General features: G+C 37.5%; 1 protein-coding gene across 4 annotated transcripts in view; it reads left to right on the forward strand.

Moving 5' to 3' along the window:
* MOB3C (MOB kinase activator 3C) overlaps positions 1–4,514 on the forward strand; it is a 39,451-nt gene extending 34,937 nt beyond the window's left edge. For 3 of the 4 annotated variants that reach the window (XM_058175056.1, XM_058175057.1, XM_058175058.1), the window contains exon 4: positions 3,865–4,514. In XM_058175056.1, coding sequence (XP_058031039.1) covers positions 3,865–3,894 — 30 coding nt within the window. In that variant the 3' untranslated portion in view covers positions 3,895–4,514. The remainder of the gene's footprint in view (positions 1–3,864) is intronic. The other variant, XM_058175055.1, reaches the window with a different exon arrangement.
* The last annotated feature ends 21,793 nt before the right edge of the window (positions 4,515–26,307 follow it).

Consider the following 26,307-nt stretch of genomic DNA (forward strand, 5'->3'; position numbering starts at 1 on the left):
CCAAGGGGTCGCGATGGGTCGGACACGACTTCACAACTAACAACAACAACAGCCTACTACATGGGTAAAAAGCCTTAGGCATAAGATAGCGCTGTGGGAATTAGATGTTTAGCAGAGTAATAGCATCGGGGGAAGAAACTATCTTTATGTCTAGTTGTTTTGGCAAGCAATGCCTGTAGTGGCGTCTTGAGGAGAGAAGTTGAAACAGTTTATGTCCAGGATGTGAGGGCATCTAGAGATACTTGTTTGTTTGTTTGTTTATTTACAGGTAAAATTGGAAAAAACAGAGACGTTGTAATACAACCTCCTGATTTTGTAACATAAAGCTGTGTAGTTAAAGGTTTCAGTTCTTCCTCCCTTCTCTGGAAGATAAAGTCATTTCATATGAAATAAATAAAATCAAATGTTATTTTTAAAAAAGAAACTCAAAATATAAGATCATAAAACAGTGATTGTTTGCTATAATTAAGGATGTAGATTTTAAGCTCATAGAAAGAAGAAATCTTCGGGAAAACAAATTATACAGAATGTCCTTCTTGCTCAGAAAAATAGGGCTAAGATAAAACAAAGCCTTATTCAACATTTTTCTAAAGTTTTTAGCTATTATTTAGGGCAGGGGTCTCCAACCTTGGCAACTTTAAGACTTGTGGACTTCAACTCCCAGAGTTGAACTCTGGGAGTTGAAGTCCACAAGTCTTAAAGTTGCCAAGGTTGGAAACCCCGATTTAGGGACAACTTAATCCCAAAGCAAAGTCTTATTTCTTTTTATTCTGGACCTCTTCTGATTTATTAGTGTAATGCCATTTATCAGAGATGCTGATTTATCATTTATCAGAGATGCTGAAGGTATCAGGCACAGGAACTTCTTTTTCCCATGGAAATCCCTTCTTTTTCCCATGGGGATTTCCATCTCCCTTTAAAACAGTGGTCTCTAACCTTGGCAACTTTAAGACTTGTGGACTTTAAGACTTGTGGACTTCAACTGCCAGAATTCCTCAGCCAGCTTTGCTTTAAGTCCACAAGTCTTAAAGATGCCAAGGTTGGAGACCCCTGCTTTAAAAGATTGAAATCTAAAAATAGCAAATAGGGATGGTTAGACGGGCAGGGATGTGACAGTATTGTGAATGCAGGCTGGCTATTTGTAACAACACATATACCATTCCTCCCTCCCTCCCTCCCTCCCTCCCTTCCTTCCTTCCCTTTTTTGCAAATCAAACAGATGGAACTCAGTAATGAGTTCTCTATTTTATTATTTACTATTTTATTAGGCTCTCTATTTTATAAATGGGGAAAAGGGCTGAAACACAGAAACCACCTCAAATATCCGCAGATGAGCTAAATATGTTTCTTCTATATCTCAAACAAGATATGGCACTTTATCCAATATGTTTGCCAGCATTATGCGAAAGTTCGTATCTTTGCAGAAGTGTTTGTTTTGCCTTACTCTTTGCATGTGCAGCTTTGGGATAATTTGCGGGATCCTTCTAGAAATTTCTCTCTTTTTCACTTGGTAGTATAAAATGAATCACTTAGTTCTCTCCATCAAGGACTAATTTTAGAGCTGCATCTCCCAAAAAAGCAATAATTTGTTTTACTGGGGCAAAGCAGATTTTAGTTACAATAATAATGCCAACAAATACAGCAATCCAGGAAATACACAGGTTGCTATGGGGATTGTTCCCCCTCCATAATCAAAGTTGTCTGACACAGAGATGTGTCGCTGTTTATGTTAAGAAGTAACATTGAAGAAAATAACCCAGGGACATTCAGAGGAAGGAAGGAAGGAAGTGATATAAAAGGGACATTCAGAGGAAGGAAGGAAGGAAGGAAGGAAGGAAGGAAGGAAGGAAGGAGAGGGAGGGAGGGAGAGAGAGAGAGAGAGAAGAAAAGAAAAGAAAAAGAAAATGGAATTCTATTTGTGGCAATAAATTGAATTTTTAACATGAGCATAAATTTTTTCTCAGAAAAAAGTCCCAGGCTCACCTTTAGTTAACCTTATATATCTATTCTTTAAATACTCATTTCTCCAATTTAGTTCAATCAAACAAACAAACAAACAAACTGAAGGTTCAATTGCTTAGTTGGATTACTTTAGATCCGTTAATGGGGATGAGTACTGTATCTAGCTCTCTGTATTTCCTCACTACTGAGCATCGAAACAATACATTTTTAGATAACCCTCTTTCCTTTGCTGGCAAGCTCCTCTTGCTGCTATTATGATATTATCAGTGGTGGGATTCAAATAATTTAACAACCGGTTCTCTGCCTTAATGATTTCTTCCAACAACCAGTTCACCAAACTGCTCAGAAAGTTATCAACCGGTTCTCCCGAAGTGGTGAGAACTGGCTGAATCCCACCACTGGATATTGTACAATATATGATAAAGAATTCAGGGCTGACTTTTATTTAGACAAATATAATAAGCTGCTTAAACATAGACTTTGTAATTGCAATCATAATGGCAACTCTAAATCTTTTTACTTATTTGAAATAATTTCACGTGACTTGTTTGCATGTCAGTTATTAGATCAGAGCAGTTCAGCCTTAGCAACTTTAAGACTTGTGAATTTCAACTCCCAGAATTCTTCAGCCAGAAGTCTTAAAGTTGCCAAGATTGGACACCTCTGAGCTTCCCTCTTCAAATTATAAATTCTTTATGCCATTTGAATGTCATGGAAAGGCTTCTGCCATCCTCATTCATCTGTGATGAAAACTTTACTTGCTGTTTATCACAGCTATGTCCTTTCTTACTGTCACAGTGAAATTAGATAGAGTGTAGATTTTATCCTCCTTTTTCCTTACATATATTTCTCTCTTATATCTTCATTTCTTTGTGATAGCAAAAGAAAAATAGTAAAAAAAGTAGAAATTGAATTTTTAAGCACAACACAAGCTTTTATCAGGTTTGTCTTTCAGCTTTTTGGTTATCACCACGGAAACTCAGAATCATTGTCAATTTTTCCTCTTTTTACAGCCCGTATCTCATTTCAGCATTTTAGTCCTTTCATCTGAAAGGTCTTTAGTCTCTAAAATCAATCTAAAAATTAATAGTATTTACCAGGGAAATAATAATTGATTCAAATGACTTGCAAATGAGAGTAATTTATCCACGAATCTAATTTTTTAAAGTAACAATATGGTTAGCAATTATTTTTTTTAATCAAATATGCACTGATATATTCAGCTGAATTTTGGTCAAGCTGATCTTAATTGGTAGAAGATGATTTGGGAGCCAGATATTTTTGGCTTAAATCTCATAACAACGCTGAACTTGTTTGGATGACTGAAGGCAACCTTCCACCTTCCATACGATAATCAAAATATTGAGCTAGACTTCAACATTTTGGCTTGGAGTGGGTAGGAGACAGAAATTTTTCTATCAGCAAAAGAATCTTTCCTTGGAGAAAGATTATTAGAAGAAAGGAACCTGGGAATCTACACTTGGCTCTAACTTCATTTGTCTGGAAGCATTGGTTATATTTGTATGCTCTGAATATTCCAAAACATTAGAGTATCTCTTATTTGGTAAAAAGAAAAAAATCATAATACATGTGAATGTTGAAAAATTATAAATTTGTAGATGTTAATGACATAACAGAGATGTTAAAATTTGGATGTACTTCGTTTAAGGAATGGCTGTGCAACTATTTTAACATAAGGAAGACTTCATCCATAATTGACAACTGAAAGCTCGCATTATTGTTCCTTTCTATTACGGTACCTAACTAAGATGTATTATTTGCTCAGAAAGGCTATTTTTCTAAAAGTTGACTCAGGGTTTCTTTCAAATAAATATAATGTATTCATTCATTCATTCATTCATTCATTCATTCATTCATTCTTCACTCTTCATTTTCTTGCAGAAGGAAATGACGGAAAGGATTTGCCATTAAGGATAACTTAGACAAGGTTGCAAGATCAACATTTATATGGACAAGGTGTTCTGATGATGCTCCAACGGACAACTCCCTAAGAATCTGAGGAACTTTCAGTCCCCGAGTAAGCTTCCAATACAATTTAAATTAATTTCTATGGACTTCAAGTAATTTTATTTTCCTTTCTCTCACTCTGTGGCCTTGTGATTCTTGCCACCTATATTGTTTTATTTTGCATTCATCCTCCGGAAGCTGCAGATAGCCCATCTACAATGGCTGGAAAATGAGGAAAATATTCCAAGTGGAAAAATGTCACCATCCTGCATTGCCTGTCAAAGAACAAAAGATTTTTCTGTAATTCTATCTTGTACTTCAAGGAAGCATGGATGATCCTTCAAAAATGTGAATAAATCTTTCTAATAAATAACTAAAAATAGTTTAATTTAGAAAGGCAGAGATACTGCCCAGCGGGATGCAAGTTTGATGGATGGTAGAGAAATGTGATAGATAAATAACTAAACAATAAAATATTTTGAAAAATATAATACCACTGAGATTATTTGATTGGAAAACTATTTTTTCCCCTGTAAAATACAAGTGAATAAGCAAATAAAAATATTTCTTGGAAGCATTAAGCAGCCGTTTGGTTCAGATTTCTCCTAATTTCAATTGCCTTGCATATATTGACATCTAGTATATATTGAAAAAAGCATAGATGCATTCCACTAAAATAACCAGCATAGCATTTGCTTTTAGGTTATTTGTATCAGTGAGTCGAACACTAGATGGGGAAATATAACTACCACCATCATGTTGCTACCAAGCTCAGCAACATAATCAATGCCAGAAAACTATCAAGTAATTTCTTAACAGAATATAGCTATGGGCCATAAAAAACACACCCTTCTATTAAAATTTGAGCTGGGAAGTGAGATTAATGGTCCATGTAGCTCAGTCCTCTCAATGCTGGCAAACTGCAGATTTTAACCCAAACAAGATTTCAAGTGTTGAAATGCCTGCGATAGAATCTGAGCCACGATCTTTCCATAGTTTTAAACTTCTGGGTTATTTTGGGGGGGCGGGGCTCTTTTTGGTTTCTATTCTCTTCTTTACTTTTCTTCATCTACTCTCTTTCACTTTCTGCATCAGTATTTATAATTTGTGTTGCCTTCTCACTTTTTTTCCTATGAAAGTTTAATTTAAAATTTCATGGACTGCAAGCTAATCACACTTATCTGTGACACAAAAAAGATACAGGCAGGGGTGAAATGCTCCCAGTTCAGACCGGATTGGCCGATCCGATACCAATGGCAGCGGGTGGTTCAGAGACCTGGTAGCAGAAATCCCTGCCCCCCACCCACCCATGCCCACCCAATTGCCTGGTTGCCTGCTTGCCACTTCTTTTAAAAAAATGCTTTTAAAAGGTTAAAAAAAAGGCTCTGATCATCACAGCTGAGCTGCGCAATCGTCAGAGCCTTTTTTTTACTTTTAAAAGCATTTTTACAACCTATTCAGCTGAATAGGTTGTAAAAAATGCTTTTAAAAGTAAAAAAAAAGATTGTGCGCCACAGCTGATCACACCCCCCACCCTGTGCGCTGTTCTACTTACCCCATGCCTCCTTTTGGCATGCATTGTGCCCACGCACCTTGCATCTGGTGCGTGATGTGCATTGTGCCAGTGAACCGGTAGTAAACCGGTTCAGATTTCAACGCTGGATACAGGTTCATATTGTCTTCAAGCAAAGAAACTAAAAGGAAGATGACAGAGAAAATAACTTCTACAATAAATAAAATACTAAGGGATTTGTTATTTTTATTCCCTTTTCTGGTTTACATTTGTACATAAATATACCCTACATTCTTTCCTCCACCCAGCCCTTTTTGTCAATTGAATATATTCAAGTACAATTTTAATTCCTTTTCTTCAGTGCCAATTTTATGTTGTTTTAAAATTCTTTGGAGAGCCAGATTAGTGTAGTGGTTAAAGCATCAGGACAGAAACCAGGAGAGTATCTAATTCTGCCTTAGGCACAAACCCACATGCTTGACTTTGGGCCAGTCACTCTCTGAACCCTACAAAGCAGGCAATGGAAATCAACGTTAGAAAACCCTGTCAAGAATACTGCAGGGGCTAGTTCAGGCAGTCAACAGGAGTCAACCCTGATTTGAAGATATGAGCGCGCGCACACACACACACGTACATGTTCACTTTATCACATTTATTAAAAATAAGGAATGAATCTCAGTCAAGTCCCCTTTATTTATTAACCTTCAGGTGGCAAACAAAATAAAAAGGAAAAATGATAAAATTAAATAAACTTGAATAAAGATATATAACAATCGTATCTTAAATCTTATTATGGATTGCCTGCCAAAGCCTTAATGCTAGGTAACAAAACTTCCCAGCATTCTGAGTTGTGCAAGTCTTACCTGTTGATCTAACATGCAATTATTACACCATCGTCTAACCCAGGGTTTTTCAAACTCTGTTATACTCTGTTAGGGTTCCATGAGAAATTGATGAGGTCCATAAGAGACTGTGGTTCGGTTGAATGCAACTTAAGTTATCCCGTGAACTTTGCCTTTTGATCAAGGATTCTGACAATTTGATTTTTATTTTTTAAAACCAGCAGGTTCCACAGCCTGAAAATAAATCTAATAGTCCCTGCTCTAACTGACATATTCATTTGTACACTAATCTGTGTCCTACTGGGTGATCAATTGTGTGAATGTCCATATCCCATGGTGTCAACTTTATTCAGAAGCTGAGCTGGTTTATTTCTGTCTCCGGTGAAGTACATTTGAAGCTATTGTAGAACTAAAAGTTTCTTTGAAATGCAACCCATTCTCCATCTCCAGGGATTCTAGCCTCACTGTCGCTCCTGATCTTTGATCTTCACGGGATTTGGAAGCAAAGAATTTAGTGGCCTTTCTGTTCTCCTAGTAGGAACCGTCACACCAAAGCAAGTAAGGTAGTCCTCGACTTACAACAGTTCATTTAGTGACTGTTCAAAATTACAATGGCACTGAAAAATGTGACTTACGACCGTTTTTCATGGGATGCTGCAAAGACCGAGTTACGGCCTTTGCAGCATCCCCATGATCATGTGATCAAAATTCAGATGCTTGGCAACAGGTTCATGTTTGTGATCACTTTTTGTGACCCTCTGACAAGCAAAGTCAATGGGGAAGCCAGATTCACTTAACATCTGTGTTACTAACTTATCAACTGCAGTAATTCACTTAACAACTATGGCAAGAAAGGTTGTAAAATGGGCCAAAACTCACTTAACAAATGTCTGGCTTAACAACAGAAATTCTGGGCGCAATTGAAGTCCTAAATCGAGGACTACCTGTGAACAAAGTAAAGATGTGGACTGTCTGAACATCTTAACCATTGCATCGTACTGGCTCTTTAAGATATGTATCTTTTTTTCCCCTTTTACAGGAAGAAAAACTATATAATGTCTTGTTAGTAACCAACATCAAAATATACTCTGAACCTAATGAAAATGGAAAGAATAGAGCTTTAATGTTGCCTACAGGTCTTATTTTAGAGCCATTCTTTCTTTCTTTTTTTTTAACCGTAAATGGATTTAGCAGCCCATTATTTCTCTTCCTGGTAGTTAGTGAGCTCAGTAAATATGTAGACAAAAGACTTCAGGGATATGAGGCATAATTAGATGAGCATTTAGAAAGCACAGAAATCTTCCCATAATAACTAGGATGTTGTATCCTACTATGATGTACCTAAATTAGAGTCACTAGTCTTCCACACTGCGACATAGTTCTTCCTCTAAAATTATTTTGTTTTCGATGCCAATCAGAATGTTTATTGGATTAAAGACTTTGGGTTTGTCTTAGATAATTTTTTCTCCTAAAATGACATGATGTTCATATTTAGATGGACTTGAAGAATTCAACATTAAGCAGACTGAACTGTAAGAAATACTGTCATCCAAGATATTCTAAAACTTTGGCAAAAGAAAGCAAAAATAATACCAATTGTAACAGGTTCCTTGGGTGCAAACCCAAAACTTCTGGAGTGCCACTTGAACACCATCAGCACTGACAAAATTACCAATGGCAAAAAGTCAGCTTTACATGGAACAGCTTACATTCTGTGATGGTTCTTTTAATGCCATCAAACACCAGTATCTTTCTAGCCAAAGTTCTTGGGACTGACTTGACAAGTGCATAAAAACCAGGGGTGAAATCTAAAAATTTTCCCTACCGGTACTGTGGGCGTGGCTTAATTGGTGGGCATGGATTGGTGGTCAGATGACTGGGTAGGCGTGGCCAATAACAATAAATAATAAAAATAATAAAGTATAAAAAACAATAAGAGGTACCAAAAACCAACTTTCACACTTCACACACACACAACACAACACAACACAACTGACTCATACATAATATAAAAGCAGCTGCACTTCACACTTCACACAGCCACAAAAAGCTCAAAAACCAACTTTACACACACACAACACAACTCTCTCTCTCTCTCTCACACACACACACACACACACAAAATGCCACATGCAGCTTTCTGAGATTTTGTGTGTTTGTGTAGTTAGAGTGAAACACTACAGAAACACTCCAAATCTCAGAAAGCTGCACAAATATTTTATTTTATTTTATTGTTTTATTTTATTTTATTTTATTGTGGACTTCAATTCCCAGAGTTCCTCAGCCAGCAAAGCCAGCCAGCATTAGTTGACCATGAGGAAACAGATTAGCTAAGCAATTGATTCTGTCTGGCTGAAAGTGAAACTGGGGCTTTCGGGCTGGAAAAAAAGCCATGTGTTCATCAGTAATCGGGTAAGTGCCTTAGAATCTCTACTCTTACTTGTAGAAAACATGTTTTCTACAAGTAAGAGTACAAGTAAGGTTTTGCTGATGAGGAACTCAGGTGAGATTGCCAGAGGAGACTTTATTTTTTTTTTTAAGTTTAAAGGCTCCGCCGATCTCAGCTGAGGGGTGGGATCCTCAAAGGCTTTTTTTACTTTTAAAGGCATGTTTTGGCTGAAGCAAAACCGGCTTTTAAAAGTAAAAAAAAAACCTCTGCTAATGGTGCGGCTCAGCAGAGGCAGGGGGGCAGGGGCAGGAATTTTTCTACTGGTCCTCCAAACCAGCAGCCGCCATCGTTACCGGATCGCGTGAGCCAGTCCGAACCAGGAGCATTTCACCCCTGATAAAAACACCAAATCTAGTCCAAATATCTGGCTGACAGCGCAACCAACATTAACAATAATTCTGCCCATGGTTTCTCTCTTATGATATTTTGATGAGGTTGAGAGCTATGCTCGCAGTGACATATTCTACCAGAAAGGTCACTCATGTCAGACAAAACTCAGAAGAATTACACCAGTGTTGGCGAACCTTTTCGGCACCAAGTGCCAAAATGGGAGTGTGCGCATGCGTGTGCCAGAAACCAGAAGAGCAGCTGCTGGGAACATGGTCTTCCAGTTTCTGGGGCATGCATGCGCACCGACCGGCCAGCTGGTCTTCCGGTTTCTGGCACACATGCGTAAGCAAAGACCTGCTGGCCGGAGTGCATGCTCGTGTCAGAAACCAGAACAGCAGCCACCCAGAGCTCATCCATGTGCTGGGAAGATGATTTTCCAGTTTCCGGCGCATGCACGCATGCTGGCCATCTGGTTTTCCGATTTCTGGCGTGCATGCACATGCAAAGACCAGCTGGCTGGTGTGCATGCGCGTGCCTGAAATTGGAAGATCATCTTTCTGATGCACGCACGCTCACCAGGCGGCTGCTCTTCCAATTTCTGGTGCTCCCACATGCATGAAGACCAGCTGGAACCCAGAAGAGCAACCGGCGATGGCTTGCCTGCCTGGAAAGATGGCTCTGCATGCCATTTCCGGCACGTGTGCCATAGGTTCGCCATCATGGAACTAGACCAGTGATGGCTAACCTTTTTGCTGTCGGGTGCCAAAAGTGGGGCGATGCCGGGGGGATCGCACACGTGCATGCCCACACCCATAATTCTATGTGCCCCCCACACATGCACGCCTGACCCCCCTGTGCTCCCCCTGCTTTTGCAATTGTATGGTGGGCCCAGTATGCCCGTTGTTTGCTCTCCCCAGCTCTAGAGACTTTCTAGGAGCCTGGGGAGGGCAAAAACAGACTTCTCCACCCCCCGGAGGCCTCCTGGATGCCGGAAACAGCCCATTCCCCAACTTCTGGTGGGCCCAGAAGACCCGAAAATCAGCTGGACGGCATGTGCATGTGCACTGGAGCTGAGCTAGGGCAACACTCACGTGCCCACAGATATGGCTCCGCATGCCACCTGTGGCATGGGTGCCATAGGTTCGCCATCACAGAACTAGACCAAGCCTATCCGTTAACCCATTTACTACACAATAGTGGGAAAATAACAAAAGAATTTTCTATTGGATCAGTCACCACCTGTCAACAAAGCCTGCATCAGATGTTTGCGTTCCTGGGCATCTAGGCAAGTAGGCAATGGGATTCAGAAGTTATGTCTTGGCAACTAAGGCTCAACCCTGTGTGATTTGTTCCATAATCGATTCATTTTGGGGGTCTTTTGGGATATCCATAGTATTCTATGGAGTTTTCTCTAACACTAAAGTTCAAATGTGAATATGTTTTCTGTGCTGCTTGTTCAAGTTCCAAGTTTCACTTTCACAGAATATCAAAGGTAGAAACCATTGCCTACATGATTCTAATCCCAACATCTGAGTATCTTTTCCAAGGCCTTCAGAACTGCTCTATCAAGTCCTGTCAATTCATTTACTGTTGACAGTTCTTCCTGAAAGTTGGAAGCTATTCACCTTTTTGAATATTTATTCTTAGTCCCATTTTTACTGCATGTTTGATTTTGATTACTAGAATGACCAGTGAACAAGACTACCTGTATTTCAATTAAAAAAAAAAGCCTTTCAAATGAACTAGTAATTGTGGATATACTGTAGTTATAAAAATCTAAAAAAATAGCAATATTACACAGTTCTCATGGTGAGCAAATTATATCCAAATATTAGCTTTTTAAACTTTGGGTGGCTATAGAAATTGAATCCAATCAATCAATCAATCAATCATATCTTCCTAGTCACCAATATATAGCATTATAAAACTGAAGGTAATCCACGTGGTTACTTTATTTGATTAACATGTTTCTGAAATTTCTTTTCATAATTTTAATTATAGAACTTCATTCAGCCTGTAGTGTGCAATATGGAAGAGGCTTCTGCATGATCAATTTTCATGCCCTCTTGGGGTTTTTCTGGCAGGCAAAAGTTGGAACACAGAGCTTTCCGTCCATTGCAACAGTTTTCAAGCATCTCAGTGTGACACAGAATTGATCCATACAGAGAGATTGCACAAACTGTTTCAGAAAATACAAGAGTTTTCATTGATCTCGAGTCCAGTGGTGCTTTTAACACATTTTATTTATTGTTTCCACCACATTTGGGATTTTGTCCTCAGATGGCCCTAAAGGAAATTTTTTTCCAGTCTCTATTCTAGGTATTTTCATCCTATTCCAGATCATTCTGTTTTTGTTTCAAGGAATAACAGAATAACAGAGTAGAGGGTACCTTGGAGGTCTTCTAGTCTAACCCCCTATTCAAGCAGGAGACAGTTTATACCATTCTGGACAATAGTTGTCCAATATCTTCTTTAAAAACCCCAATGATGCAGCGTCTGGAGGGAAGCCATTCCAATGATTAATTGTTCTCACTGTTGAGTTACATGCCTCCCGCTGGTCAGCTGATCTTCAGTTCTCTGCCATGCATGTGCGGGGCTGGGTCACGTGGGGGTGGGTGCATGCGGGGGCTGGGCACGCATGCGCGGGGGGTGAGGTGCATGCAGGGGCCAGGTGGCATGCATGGGGTTGGGGCACATGTGCGTGGGCACGCATGCATTGCATTTTGGGGGTTCAAGCACATTTACGTGCATTCGCGTTTGAAATAACTAAATAAATAAATAAATTCAGTCTGGAAAAGGTCAGCCATCACTGGACTAGACATATCCAGTTCCTGTAACCATTCAGCATATGTTTTAGCTTTCAGCCCCCTAATATTGTGTTGCTTTTCTCTGCCACTCTTTCTAGAGTCTCAACATCTTTTTTGTATTGTGGTAACCAAAACTGGATGCATTATTCCAAGTGTGGTCTTACCAGTGCAATATAAAATGGTACTAACACTCCCTGTGATCTTGATGCTATCCCTCTTCTGTGGATTCATCCTAGGACTGCATTGGCTTTTTTTACTGCTGCAGCACACTTCTGGCTCATATTTAAGCAATGGCCCACTAGTACTCCCACATCGTTCTCACAGTTATTACTACTGAGCCACGTATGATCTATTCTATACCTGTTCTATAATTATAATATATATCTGTTTATGTAGTCTATACCTATTCTATACCTGAGGGTGGTAGAAAAATGTTAGAGAATAAAAAAATCTTCTTCTAAAGAGTACTAACCCAGATTAGGCTAATAATAGCAAAAGCATTTTTGTTTTAGATTAATTGACATTAACTTTAGTGTCTTTTAATTAATATATGATTAATTCATGAAAATATGATATGGCTTCAATGCTGTTTTCATAATAAGTCTCCTGGACTTCACACTGGTGTGCTACAGCTACATATAAATGTAGTCCAATTAAGTTATCATGGTGTGGAAAAAGAGAAAAGGAACCTAGGATGATAACTTGAGCGCCTCAAGACCAACAAGAGGACAGTATAGTACCACAGCTGGGCTTCAAACAAACAGCTACCCAGAAACTCACTCTTTAGTTACCCTTCCCTTGCACATTTCTTGTTGGTGAAGATTTAGCAAGGGTTTGAATTGCCCCTAACAAAATGAGTTTAGATTTTATTGTTTACAATTTGCTTTGCATTCATCAAGAACATTTTTCATTCTCATTTCTGAAACAGAAGATAAACTATCTTGCTATTAAGTCATACGTGAAATGTTGCTCAAATATTTTCCCCAAGCAGACTTGCAAAGAAAAGGTTTCCCTGTAGCCAAAATTTTCAGGACTATGGGAATTAGCTAGATAATGTTCAGCCATCAACTTCTAGCTTTACCTAGTTTTTTAAATTGTAACTTTTCAGAAAATAAGAAGAATAAGTAGTTCTTTAAACAATGAAATCCAATTCAGCCTACATTCTAAAAGTTGGGAGAGGCAGCATAAAGAGCGTCTTGCCATTTTAATTGCACTCTATTATAAAACAAAATTAGAACATTACAATCACAACATTAGAAAATCAGTTTCAGTGATGATGAGTGCACCGTAGGAAGCTGTGAAAGAACAGGTTAGATACAGATTGTCACGGAGAAAATTTTTCTACATGGTCGTTATGAGTTTGGAAACAACATGGTGGCACATAATCATTCAGTCAAAAACATTACAAAATAACAGCTTTAACATTATTTCTTTATAAAAATGGTAGGGGGGGAGTTTTAGAGATGGTAGGTCTCTTAATGCAAGAACTACAAATCCCAAAGATCTTTAGTACGTGCGGGCCTCTTCTATACAGCTAAGAATTCAGTAAGGTGGCTAGCAATTTGTCTGCAGGAAAGAAACATGCCGGTACAGTAACCTGCTAGACTTTAGAAAGTAAGAAAGATAGCCTTATTATCCTGTAAATTAAGGCTTCGAGAGATTTTTGCCCAATGGATGTTTTTGTTTAAACAAGATAATAAACACTCCTAGATTAAGAGCTTAGTGCTCTTAAGAAAGTAAGTACAGGAGGGGTGAAATGTAAAATTTGGGCCTCTGTGGCTCAGACTGGTAAGACAGTCTGTTATTAACAGCAGCTGCCTGCAATTACTGCAGGTTCTAGTCCCACCAGGCCAAGGTTGACTTAGCCTTCCATCCTTTATAAGGTAGGTAAAATGAGGACCCAGATTGTTGGGGGCAATAAGTTGACTTTGTATATAAATATACAAATAGGATGAAGACTATTGCTAACATAGTGTAAGCCGCCCTGAGTCTTCGGAGAAGGGCAGGATATAAATGCAAATAAAAATAAATAAATAAATAAAAAATTTTTTAAAAATTGTTACTACCAGTTCTGTGGTCATGGCTTGGTGTGGGTAATGTGACTGGGTGGGCATGGCCAACTTTTTTTTTTTTACTTTTAAAAGCATTTTTTCTACAACCTCTTCGGCTGATTCTCTTCACCCCAATTGATTCACATGCTTAATATTTATTAGTGAATAGAATAGAATAGAATAGAATAGAATAGAATAGAGTAGAGTAGAGTAGAGTAGAGTAGAGTAGAGTAGAGTAGAGTAGAATAGAATAGAATAGAATAGAATAGATTTTTTTATTGGCCAAGTGTGATTGGACACACAAGGAATTTGTCAGTGCGTACGCTCTCATTGTACATAAAACATACCTTCATCAAGGTGCAACATTACAACACTTAATGATAGCCATAGGCTACAAATAAGCAATCAGGAAATAATCAATTACAGTATAAATTGAAAGGATATAACAAACAAAGTTACAGTCATAAGTGGAAGGATATGGGTGATGGGAACAATGGGAAGATTAATAGTAGTGCAGATTTAGTAAATAGTTTGACAGTGTTGAGGGAATTATTTGTTTAGCAGGGTGATGGCATTCGGGAAAAAACCGTTCTTGTGTCTAGTTGTTCTGGTGTGCAGTGTTCTATAGTGTTGTTTTGAGGGTAAAAGTTGAAACAGTTTGTCGTGTCCCACTCCCACTTTGACGAACGAGTCAAGGAAGTCCATAACAAACTTGGCAACGAAGCCTTTGCAGCTTGCCAAGTTCCTTCGAGGTTTATCAGGGCAGGCAGAAGTCCAAGTTGTGACTTCAGCGATAGAGTCCGATATCAGCAAACTAGATAAGACTTTGCTTGACTCAAGGTTGGAATACCAGAAGCAGGTCCTTTATATAGGCTGTGGGGTGTGGCTCCATGACTCAGCATTTATCCAAGCCTGCCCCACCCCTCCTTCTGCTGGAGTCGCCTATCAGATCTCCAGAAGCGAGGGTCCTCCCACTCTGAATTGTCTTCAGCTGGATTTCCTGTCAGCTTCTGGGAAAGGGAGGGGTCAGAGGGAGTAGGGCCGAGTAATTCCAGCACCTGGCTGGCTTCCTGCTCTGAAGGCTGAGCCAAAGGAACACACGCTGTATGAGTGAGGTTTATCGGGCTTGTCCTTTCACTCCTGGAATCCTCTCAGGGCATGGGGCCAGGGCCGGGGGCTGGAGGCATAACAGGTCGTTCATCTTCATTATCAGACTCAGAGTCTGATAAAAGGCCCGGTTGGAAACGGGAGGGGCCCGGCTGAGGAGAGGAGGGAGGACGAGTCACAACACAGTTTATGACCAGGATGTGAAGTATCTGTAAGCATTTTCACATTTTCGTGCAGTATACAGGTCCTCAATGGAAGGCAGGTTGGTAGCAATTGTTTTTTCTGTAGTTCTAATTATCCTCTGAATTCTGTGTCTGTCTTGTTGGGTTGCAGAACCAAACCAGCCAGTTATAGAGGTGCAGATGACAGACTCAATAATTCCTCTGTAGAACTGGATCAGCAGCTCCTTGGGCAGTTTGAGCTTTCTGAGTTGGCACAGAAAGAACATTCTTTGTTGTCCTTTTTTGATGACGTTTTTGATGTGAACTGGTTATCAGCAATTTAGCATTGATGTATTTGTTAGCATCACGGCCTCGGCTCTACTTCAGATCATCACATATTACCCTGTTTCCCCTAAAATAAGACATCGCTTGATAATAAGCCCAATCAGGATTTTGAGCGCATGTGCTAAAATAAGTTCCCCCCCTCCAAAAATAAGCCCTCCCCGAAAATATTTAACTGCATGAGCAGCCAGTCCCTGCCATTTCCTCTGGTTAGGGTTAGGGAGACAGAGCTGGAAATCAGGTAAGATGGCAAGAGGAGCCCCGTCTTACTCCATGCGGCCCAAAATAATAAGACATCCTCGAAAATAAGGCCACTTATTTCGGGGTCCAAAAACTATAAGACAGAGTCTTATTTTCTGGGAAACACAGTAGATTCTCATAGAAGTGCAAACCCTACTGTAAACTGCACACGTGAGAGACCTAGGTTAGCCCATCCATTACTAACTCCTGTGCTAGGTCAATGAATTTTGATAAAAAAGATCTTATAGCTTAGAAATAACTACCATGTACATATACTCACTTTGTACCAACTTTAACTTGAACCCAGTCATGAATCCAAATTAGATCTCTCTCTCTCACTATATAAATTGGAGCTTTATTGTTCTACATAGCCCTAAGGCTATGAACACAGAATGGATTCTCTGCCAAGAAGTTTCATTTCTAGACGGATGAAGTGTCTGAATGAACAACTGAATGAATGACCCAGGCCCAAGTAGGTAGTAGGAAACTCAGTGTAAAAACAAACAAGCTTTATTTTTTTTTATTTTTTTTTTATAAAAAAGTTTTATTTTTACAATCTTATCAAATAATTCATCCAATGTACAGTTATATACAATTAGTCGGGCCTGCCCAGTCACCACCCCCCTTTTTAACCTTCTTCCCTCTTCTACCTTCTTTTACTTTCCAAACCTTCCTCTCCTTCTCTTATCTACCTCCTCTCCTCCCTCCACCCTACACTCTTCTCCCTCTTCTCCCCCTCTTCCTTCCTCTTCTCCTCTTTCCTACCTCCTACTCTCTCTTTTTTCCCTCCCCACCGTTCTAAAATGGCAACTGGTCAGACCCGACCCTACATTAATTATATTTATACATCTTCAATAATCCCTGTACATTAACCATCACTCCATCACTAACCTCAACCCCCCAATTCCCTTCCCTTACCCCCACCCCCACCCCGACTACCCAGAACAAAATGCAGGGTATCAAAACTAACAATCATAATCTAAAATAATTCCTAAATTATAATCTCTAGTCTCTCCACGCTTATTCACACTCTCAATTCCCCTCTCCTTCAAAAATATATCTAATACAAATTATTTCCTAAATTTACTCATATGCTATTTGATATTTTTTTATCTGATACTTATTTTGAATATAATCAATCCACATTTTCCATTCTAAAATATATTTTTCTTGTGTATAGTCTTTCAAGTAAGCAGAAATTTTGCCATTTCTGCCAGATTTGATACTTTAAGAGTCCATTCTTCAATTGTAGGTAATTCTTCTTTCTTCCAATATTGAGCAATCAAAAGTCTTGCGGCTGTTATTAAGTTCAGAATCAATTTAGTCTCTATAGCTGTACAATCCATAATTATTCCTAGTAAAAGAACTGCGGGTAAACTTAATCTTCTTTTCAAAATATTCTGCATGATCCACCCTACTGTAAACTGCACACATGAGGGACCTAGGTTAGCCCATCCATTACTAACTCCTGTGCTAGGTCAATGAATTTTGATAAAAAAGATCTTATAGCTTAGAGATAACTGCCATGTATGTATACACTCTTTGTACCAACTTTAACTTGAACCCAGTCATGAATCCAAATTAGATATCTCTTTCTCACTATATAAATTGGAGCTTTATTGTTCTACATAGCCCTAAGACTATGAACACAGAATAGATTCTCTGCCAAGAAGTTTCATTTCTAGACGGATGAAGTGTCTGAATGAATAACTGAATGAATGACCCAGGCCCAAGTAGGTAATAGGAAACTCAGTGTAAAAACAAACAAGCTTTATTTTTTTTTTTTTTTATAAAAAGTTTTATTTTACAATCTTATCAAATAATTCATCCAATGTACAGTTATATACAATTAGTCGGGCCTGCCCAGTCACCACCCCCCTTTTTAACCTTCTTCCCTCATCTACCTTCTTTTACTTTCCAAACCTTCCTCTCCTTCTCTTATCTACCTCCTCTCCTCCCTCCACCCTACACTCTTCTCCTCTTCTCCCCTCTTCCTTCCTCTTCTCCTCTTTCCTACCTCCTACTCTCTCTTTTTTCCCTCCCCACCGTTCTAAAATGGCAACTGGTCAGACCCGACCCTACATTAATTATATTTATACATCTTCAATAATCCCTGTACATTAACCATCACTCCATCACTAACCTCAACCCCCCAATTCCCTTCCCCTTTACCCCCCACCCCCCACCCCGACTTCCCAGAACAAAATGCAGGGTATCAAAACTAACAATCATAATCTAAAATAATTCCTAAATTATAATCTCTAGTCTCTCCACGCTTATTCACACTCTCAATTCCCCTCTCCTTCAAAAATATATCTAATACAAATTATTCCTAAATTTACTCATATGCTATTTGATATTTTTTATCTGATACTTATTTTGAATATAATCAATCCACATTTTCCATTCTAAAATATATTTTTCTTGTGTATAGTCTTTCAAGTAAGCAGAAATTTTGCCATTTCTGCCAGATTTGATACTTTAAGAGTTCATTCTTCAATTGTAGGTAATTCTTCTTTCTTCCAATATTGAGCAATCAAAAGTCTTGCGGCTGTTATTAAGTTCAGAATCAATTTAGTCTCTATAGCTGTACAATCCATAATTATTCCTAGTAAAAGAACTGCGGGTAAACTTAATCTTCTTTTCAAAATATTCTGCATGATCCACCACACTCCAATCCAAAATGCTTCAACTTCCCCGCAAGTCCACCATATATGATAATAAGTAGCATCTTCACAATCACATCTCCAGCATTTAGCCTGTACATTAGGATACATACATGACAATTTTTTGGGGTCTAAATGCCATCTATAAAACATCTTATAAAAATTTTCTCTCATATTTTGCGCTTGTGTAAATTTAACATTCCTCACCCAAATTCTTTCCCAAGTTTCCAACATTATTGGTTGCTGAAAATTTTGTGCCCACTTAATCATACAATCCTTAACCAAATCAGTCTCTGAATCTATTTCTACTAATACATTATACAACCTCTTAATATGCTGTTGACCTTGATCTCTCATTTGTTTTAACAAATTATCCTCAATTGCTTAACACCTATTTTTTGATCTAATTTCCATCTAGCTTGTAGTTGTCCATATTGGAACCATGTATAATTTTTCCCTTCTTCCCCCATCTTTTCTCTAGATTTTAATTGTAACTCCCCCTTTTCCATACAAAGAAGTTCTTTATAAGTAACTACCTCCATCTTTTGATATATATTTATATTTTCTATCATGTGTCTCGGGTTTGCCCATATTGGAATCTTTCCATCTAATTTGTATTGATATTTCCTCCAAACCCTCAATAATGCATTTCTAATTATATTATTTTTAAATATTTTATCAACTTTCTTATCATATAATAAATAGGCATGCCACCCATATAACAAACCATAACCTTCTATATTCAGAACTCTTTCCTCAGTTAAATTAATCCAATCAGTAATTAATGATAAAACAACTGCTTCATAATACAATTTTAAATTAGGCATTTTAAGACCCCCTTTCCCTTATATCCTGCATTACTTTTAATTTTATTCTTGGTTTTTGCCCATCCATACAAATTTACTAATCCCTTTTGCCATTCCTGTAATTTAATATCATTCTTAAACACCGGTATCATTTGAAACAAAAACAAAACCTGGGCAAAACATTCATTTTATAGCCGCTATTCTTCCCAGCAAAGATAGTTGTAACTTCTTCCAACTCTCCATTTCTTTCCATACCTTCTGCCACAATACCTCATAATTATTTTTGTATAATTTAACATTTGAAGCTGTAATATATATTCCTAAATATTTAACCTTTTTAACGATTTCAAAACCTGAAGTTCTTTCTAACTCTTCTTTTTGTTGTATATTCATATTTTTAGTTATCATCTTTGTCTTTTGCTGATTCACCTTAAATCCAGATACTTTACCATACTGACCAATTATATCTTTTAAACCAGTTACTGAGTATATTGGTTGAGATACAGTAACAACCAGGTCATCTGCAAAAGCTCTTAATCTATAATCTTGATGTTTAACTCTAATTCCCTTTATTCGATCGGAACCACGTATGTTATTCAGAAGAATTTCTAAAGTTAAAATAAAAAGTAATGGGGACAAGGGACATCCCTGTCTCGTCCCTTTCTCAATTTTAAAAGTTTCTGTTAACCCACCATTTACTATTATTTGTGCTGTTTGCTTCTGATATATTGCTTTAATTGCACGAATAAAATAATCCCCAAATTGCATTTTTTCTATTACTTTAAACAAAAACTGCCAATCCAATCTATCAAAAGCTTTTCAGCATCCAAAAAGGAATGCCGCTGATACTTGGTTGTTTCGTTCCAAATATTCAAGTAAATTTACAATTTGCCTCACATTATATCTCATCTGCCTACCCTTAATAAATCCTGACTGATCATTATGAATTATTTGATTCATCACTGGCATTAATCTATTAGCCAATATCTTGGTAAATATCTTGTAATCAGTATTTAAAAGTGATATAGGCCTATAATTCTCTGCTTTAATACCATCTCGATCTTCCTTCGGTATTAACGAAATAAAGGCTGTCCTCCATGAAGGGGGAACATCTCCTCCCATTTGAATTTTATTAAATAACTCTTTAAGTGGTTCAACCATCTCATTTTGTAAATTTTATAATAAACAGCTGTTAAACCATCTGTTCCTGGTGCTTTACCGATTTTAAGTTGTTTAATTGCTAAGAAAATTTCCTCTGAAGTAATTAATTGATTCAATTCTTCTCTTTGATTTTCTGTAAGCTCACAAATATTTTGTTGTTGTAAATATCTTTCTATCTCTGTATCATCAACCATATCCCTAGAATATAACTTACTATAATACTCTAAAATGCTTTTTAATCAAGTTCTTTTGATAAACTTCCTTACCCCTATATTCTATTTTATCAATCGTTCGTGATTTTCTGATTCACCCCAAATCCAGATACTTTACCATACTGACCAATTATATCTTTTAAACCAGTTACTGAGTATATTGGTTGAGATACAGTAACAACCAGGTCATCTGCAAAAGCTCTTAATCTATAATCTTGATGTTTAACTCTAATTCCCTTTATTCGATCGGAACCACGTATGTTATTCAGAAGAATTTCTAAAGTTAAAATAAAAAGTAATGGGGACAAGGGACATCCCTGTCTCGTCCCTTTCTCAATTTTAAAAGTTTCTGTTAACCCACCATTTACTATTATTTGTGCTGTTTGCTTCTGATATATTGCTTTAATTGCATGGATAAAATAATCCCCAAATTGCATTTTTTCTATTACTTTAAACAAAACTGCCAATCCAATCTATCAAAAGCTTTTCAGCATCCAAAAAGGAATGCCCCTGATACTTGGTTGTTTCGTTCCAAATATTCAAGTAAATTTACAATTTGCCTCACATTATATCTCATCTGCCTACCCTTAATAAATCCTGACTGATCATTATGAATTATTTGATTCATCACTGGCATTAATCTATTAGCCAATATCTTGGTAAATATCTTGTAATCAGTATTTAAAAGTGATATAGGCCTATAATTCTCTGCTTTAATACCATCTCGATCTTCCTTCGGTATTAACGAAATAAAGGCTGTCCTCCATGAAGGGGGAACATCTCCTCCCATTTGAATTTTATTAAATAACTCTTTAAGTGGTTCAACCATCTCATTTTGTAAATTTTATAATAAACAGCTGTTAAACCATCTGTTCCTGGTGCTTTACCGATTTTAAGTTGTTTAATTGCTAAGAAAATTTCCTCTGAAGTAATTAATTGATTCAATTCTTCTCTTTGATTTTCTGTAAGCTCACAAATATTTTGTTGTTGTAAATATCTTTCTATCTCTGTATCATCAACCATATCCCTAGAATATAACTTACTATAATACTCTAAAATGCTTTTTAATCAAGTTCTTTTGATAAACTTCCTTACCCCTATATTCTATTTTATCAATCGTTCGTGATTTTCTGTTTTTCCTTATTAAATAGGCAAGCCATCTTCCTGGCTTATTGGCATTATTAAACGTATTATGTTTTACATATTGTAAATTAATTGCTACTTGATCTGCCATCAACATATTAAACTGACCTCTCAATATATTTATTGATTCTTTTATTTTACTATTTCCTGGGCTATTTTATCAATAATTGTTCTTTCTTTTAATTTCCTCTTCCAGTTCCTTTTTCTTTTTCTGCAATTTATTTTTGTATTTAATATTCATTTGTATAAGATTTCCTCTCATATAAGCCTTACTGGAGTCCCAAATCATCTCTATAGATGTCTCTTTTTTCATATTCATAATAAAAAATTCTTTCATTTGTTTTTTACATTCATTTACATTTTGTTCATATTTAAACAAATTCTCATTCAACCTCCATGATCTCCTAGCCTCCTTTTCCCGATCAAATTCAATCCAAACTGGACTATGATCAGATAAAGTTCTTGAACAAATCTTAGTCTTCTTCACTCTAGAATACAAGTCATTAGTAATCAAAATAAAATCAATCCTCGAAAATGATTGGTGCCTATCAGAAAAGAAGGTAAAATCCCTCTCTTCTGTATTATGTTCTCTCCAAATATCTCTTAATTCCAAGTCCTCCATCATATCAAAAAAAGCCTTTGGTAATTTCGCCCGGCTTGATATCTTCCTTAAGCTTTTTTTGTCTTTTTGAGTATCCAACACACCATTCCAATCACCCATTAATATATATGATTTATAATCCCAAAATACTATTCTTTTATGTTAAAACTTGAAAAATTTTCTTGTTGTTGATTTGGAGCATAAACTCCTATTAATAATGTCTTCTTTCCTCCAACAAGAGTTCAATAGCAATGTATCTTCCTTGCTTATCCACCTCAATTAATTTTGCTGATATATCCTTCTTTATATATATAACTAAACCATTTTTTTTCTCCAAAGAGGAGGCAACAAAATGTACTCCCAGTTTTGAATTTATCAAATATTTCTGGTCTAAAGATCTAATATGTGTTTCTTGTAAACAAGTAATGTCATTTTTAAATTGTTTCAAATAGTGAAATACTTTCCTTCTCTTCTGTGAATTCAAACCATTAACATTCCAAGATAATAGTTTAATTGCCATTATCGGCCAAAGGAAACTTTTGGAACACTAGCCACAAATCACATTTTGCTTTAGGCCTTGCTCCTCCCACTGTTTCCGTTGTAGTAGTTGCCAGTTGTTGTTGTGCCTTCATCTCTTGTTCCTTGCGTTTAGCAGCAGCTCTTGTCAGCCTTTGTTCTTTTGAATCTGGACCCGTCATAGGTATTTCCAACACTTGTAATAAATCTTCTTCCATCGCAATCTGTTCTTGAACCTGCTTCACTTCTCTTTCCTTCACTTCAGTCTCCTTTCTTCTAGTATCCAGTGGAGAAAGACTTCCAACTTTTAATGCCTCAACATAAAATTCTCTCGCTTTTCCAACTGTATTGAGACGATGTACTTTCCTGCATAATATACTATTATACCAGTTGGAATATCCCATCTATATTCAATCTGGCGTTTTTAAGTTCATTCACCAGGAAGGCAAATTCCTTTCTAGCTCTTAACATTTTGGTGGAATTTCCTTTAATATTAAAATATCCTGACCAGCAATCTGAATCTTCTCCCCCTTATATGAGGCTTGCAAAATCTGATTTCTCACTGTTCTATTTGTAAAATAAATAACAACATCCCTTGGCAACTTTTTTTGCCTTGCTATCCAAGAATTCACACGATATATTTTATCAATTTGATAAGCCACATCTGCTGGACAAGCTGCTAATATCTCAGCAAATACTTCAGAAAAAATTTCCCTTAAATCCTCTTCTTTATTCTCTTTCAGACCACGAATTCTTAGAGCAAATTCCATATTTCTGTATTGTATCAAAACTATTTCATCCTCTGTCTTTTCCATTTTACTTTGAAATTCAGCCATTTTATTTTCTAATTTTAAATTACATTGCTTAATTACTTCAACCTCCTCTTCTAATAAAATCACATTCGTTGCCAAACTTTGTACTGCCATTACAAATCCTTCTTTAACTTCTTTATTTCCCACTTGAATTTCTGATATCTGCTCTTTCATTTCAGACATCTCATCAGTTATAACTTTAAATTTTTCTTCTATAAAGCCTTTTAAGTTCTCTTGTAACGCCTCTAAATTCAATGTTCTAGTCTCTGCTGTATGAGCTGGAGAGGCACCAGCTGATAAAGTTCCAAAGCTCTTTGTTACAGTAGACTTTAATTGTTTGGCTGCCATCTTCTATAAAACAAACAAGCTTTATTAAAACAGCTGAGAATTACTTCATTCACAGTGTAGTCCAACTAAATTAAAGCAAATTCCTCCCAACGCAATTCCTCAGTCCTATTACCGACCTTGGTCCAATTAGGTAAACTGCCAAAGGCCTTTCTTGGCAAAAATTCAGAAGACACTGATATGAAACAAATGCAACAAGACAAAATTATCAACGTTATTTTCTGGCAAAGAGTCCAAACACCGTTGCTGGTCTTTTAAGCCTTATGGGAGGGGCCAATAATCTCTTGGCCCTACTCCTGAGTTGCCTTCTTTGCTTTAGCTGCTCTTGCCTTCTGCAGCTCTTCTCATGCGTGGATTAGGAACAGTCTCCTCCTGTTCCTCTGCCTCATTACTGTCCGCCTCTGGAGGCTCTGGAATCCGCACATCACTCCCTGATGGCCCTGGCCCCACCTCTGTCTCCGACACAGAGCCCTCATCCGGGCCTTCCCCAGCCTCCAGGACTGGCCCATGCTCTTCCTCAGCCTCATTGCTGTCTGACTCCTTGCCAGCTCCGCAGGCTGCTGGCGGACCACAACAATAACATAGGTGTTGTGTTCAGTGAGCCGCATTGAGAAATAGAGGCGGTCTCCTATTGGTTAAGACGCATGGCAACCCCGTGCACGGGAATTCTTATTGTGTTGATTGGCTCATCCTGTTTGACAGCTCGCTATATAAGAGCTGTCAAACGCGAGGACCGTGCCGGTTTTCTTCTTAGGCTGTTGTTCTTCATTGTTGTTAATCAGCATACTCGTAGTCGCCTCAGTCATTCCTTGATCCCAATACACATCAATAGGTATTGTGCAAAATATCCTTCAGCTTTCAGATATTATTTTAGAAAGTTAGTTGAATGTCTGTGGAGATTCTCAGTCATCCAGGTCATGGTTGTCTCAAAGGTGCTTTTTCAAGAAGCAACTGGACTTTCTTGTTTGTCATTTCACTTCTCATCCAGGAAGCTTCTTCAGCTCTGACAGAACTGAAGAAGCTTCTGGGATGAGAAATGAAACGTCTCCAAAGAAAAACAAGAACATCCAGTTGCCTTTTGAAAAAGCACATTTGGAACAGAAGTTTAGTTGTAACCTGAAGTTCAGTTGGTTGTGAATAGCCCTAAAACAGTTGTTCCCAACCTTTTTGGCACCAAGCAATAGTTTCATGGAAGACAATATTTGTATCTGATGGGGGGTTGATGGTTTTGGTTCCACTCCCTTGCCCACTGCTCACCTCCAGGTGTGAGGTCCCGTTCCTAACAGGTCCGTGGCCCGAGGGTTGGGGACCCCTTTCCTAAAAGATGGTACCATATTGCCTTGCTTTTAGCATTTTCTGAATGTCAGACCCAGGATAAGAGGGGCATTTTACTTCATGCTCATACCCTTTACAAAATAATTTTCTCCCACTGAAACTAATTAGAGGAGAAAAATATGACAAAATATTGTAACAGATTCCAGACTATCACTGGCTGTTCATCTCTGAACATAGAGAGGGAAGGAAGTACCAAATCAGTTTAGCTACTTCTACTTCTTTTGTTCCAAATTTCAGCAATTGTAAAATTAGATATATTACAAGAACAAAAAAAGCAGAAGGTTGTAGGATTTCATTACAGATAGTGACATTTCCTGTTTTCCGTTTATGCAAAGAAGAAAATGAACAGCTTTTACTGAGCTACATTGTTAATCAGACTATTTCTGTGATACACCTTTAATGCTAGTGAAGAAATTCTTTTCAAAGTTGTTAATTAGAAATAATATATTAGCAAAAACCATGTAGAAAATTAGTTGTTTTTTGACGTAAGTAGGTAATGTAGTGCTAGTGCACAAAAATTTGGGGTGAGTTGCTCTTTTGCTAGAAAATTGGTATAATTATTTTCTAAAAGCGGTATTCCCACTCTACAAATTAATGTGTGCTTTGAAGGAGATGTGAAATAAAGTACAAAGAGGATTCTGGTTTTCTTTTTAGTAAAAAGAACTTGGCAATTATTTTTGTGAAAATGGTAGTAGGTTAGCCCCACTTTAAAATCTATAATTCAAAAATTCAGACTAATGTTTCTGAATGGCTGCTTATAGTGTTGCCGGCATAGGAACATTTCGCTTCTCACTTCACTTATCCTCATGATTCCTCTACTTATGACATTGTGAAAAGATTTCATTGAGATATATGGTTTTTATATGCATAGTAGCAGCTTTTGGGGACTCTTTAAACTTAGTACAGTATGTGTTTCCTGCAGTCAGAAGTTTCTGCAG

The sequence above is a fragment of the Ahaetulla prasina genome, chromosome 3 (assembly GCF_028640845.1).
Source record: "Ahaetulla prasina isolate Xishuangbanna chromosome 3, ASM2864084v1, whole genome shotgun sequence".
In the NCBI taxonomy this organism is placed as follows: Eukaryota; Metazoa; Chordata; class Lepidosauria; order Squamata; family Colubridae; genus Ahaetulla; species Ahaetulla prasina.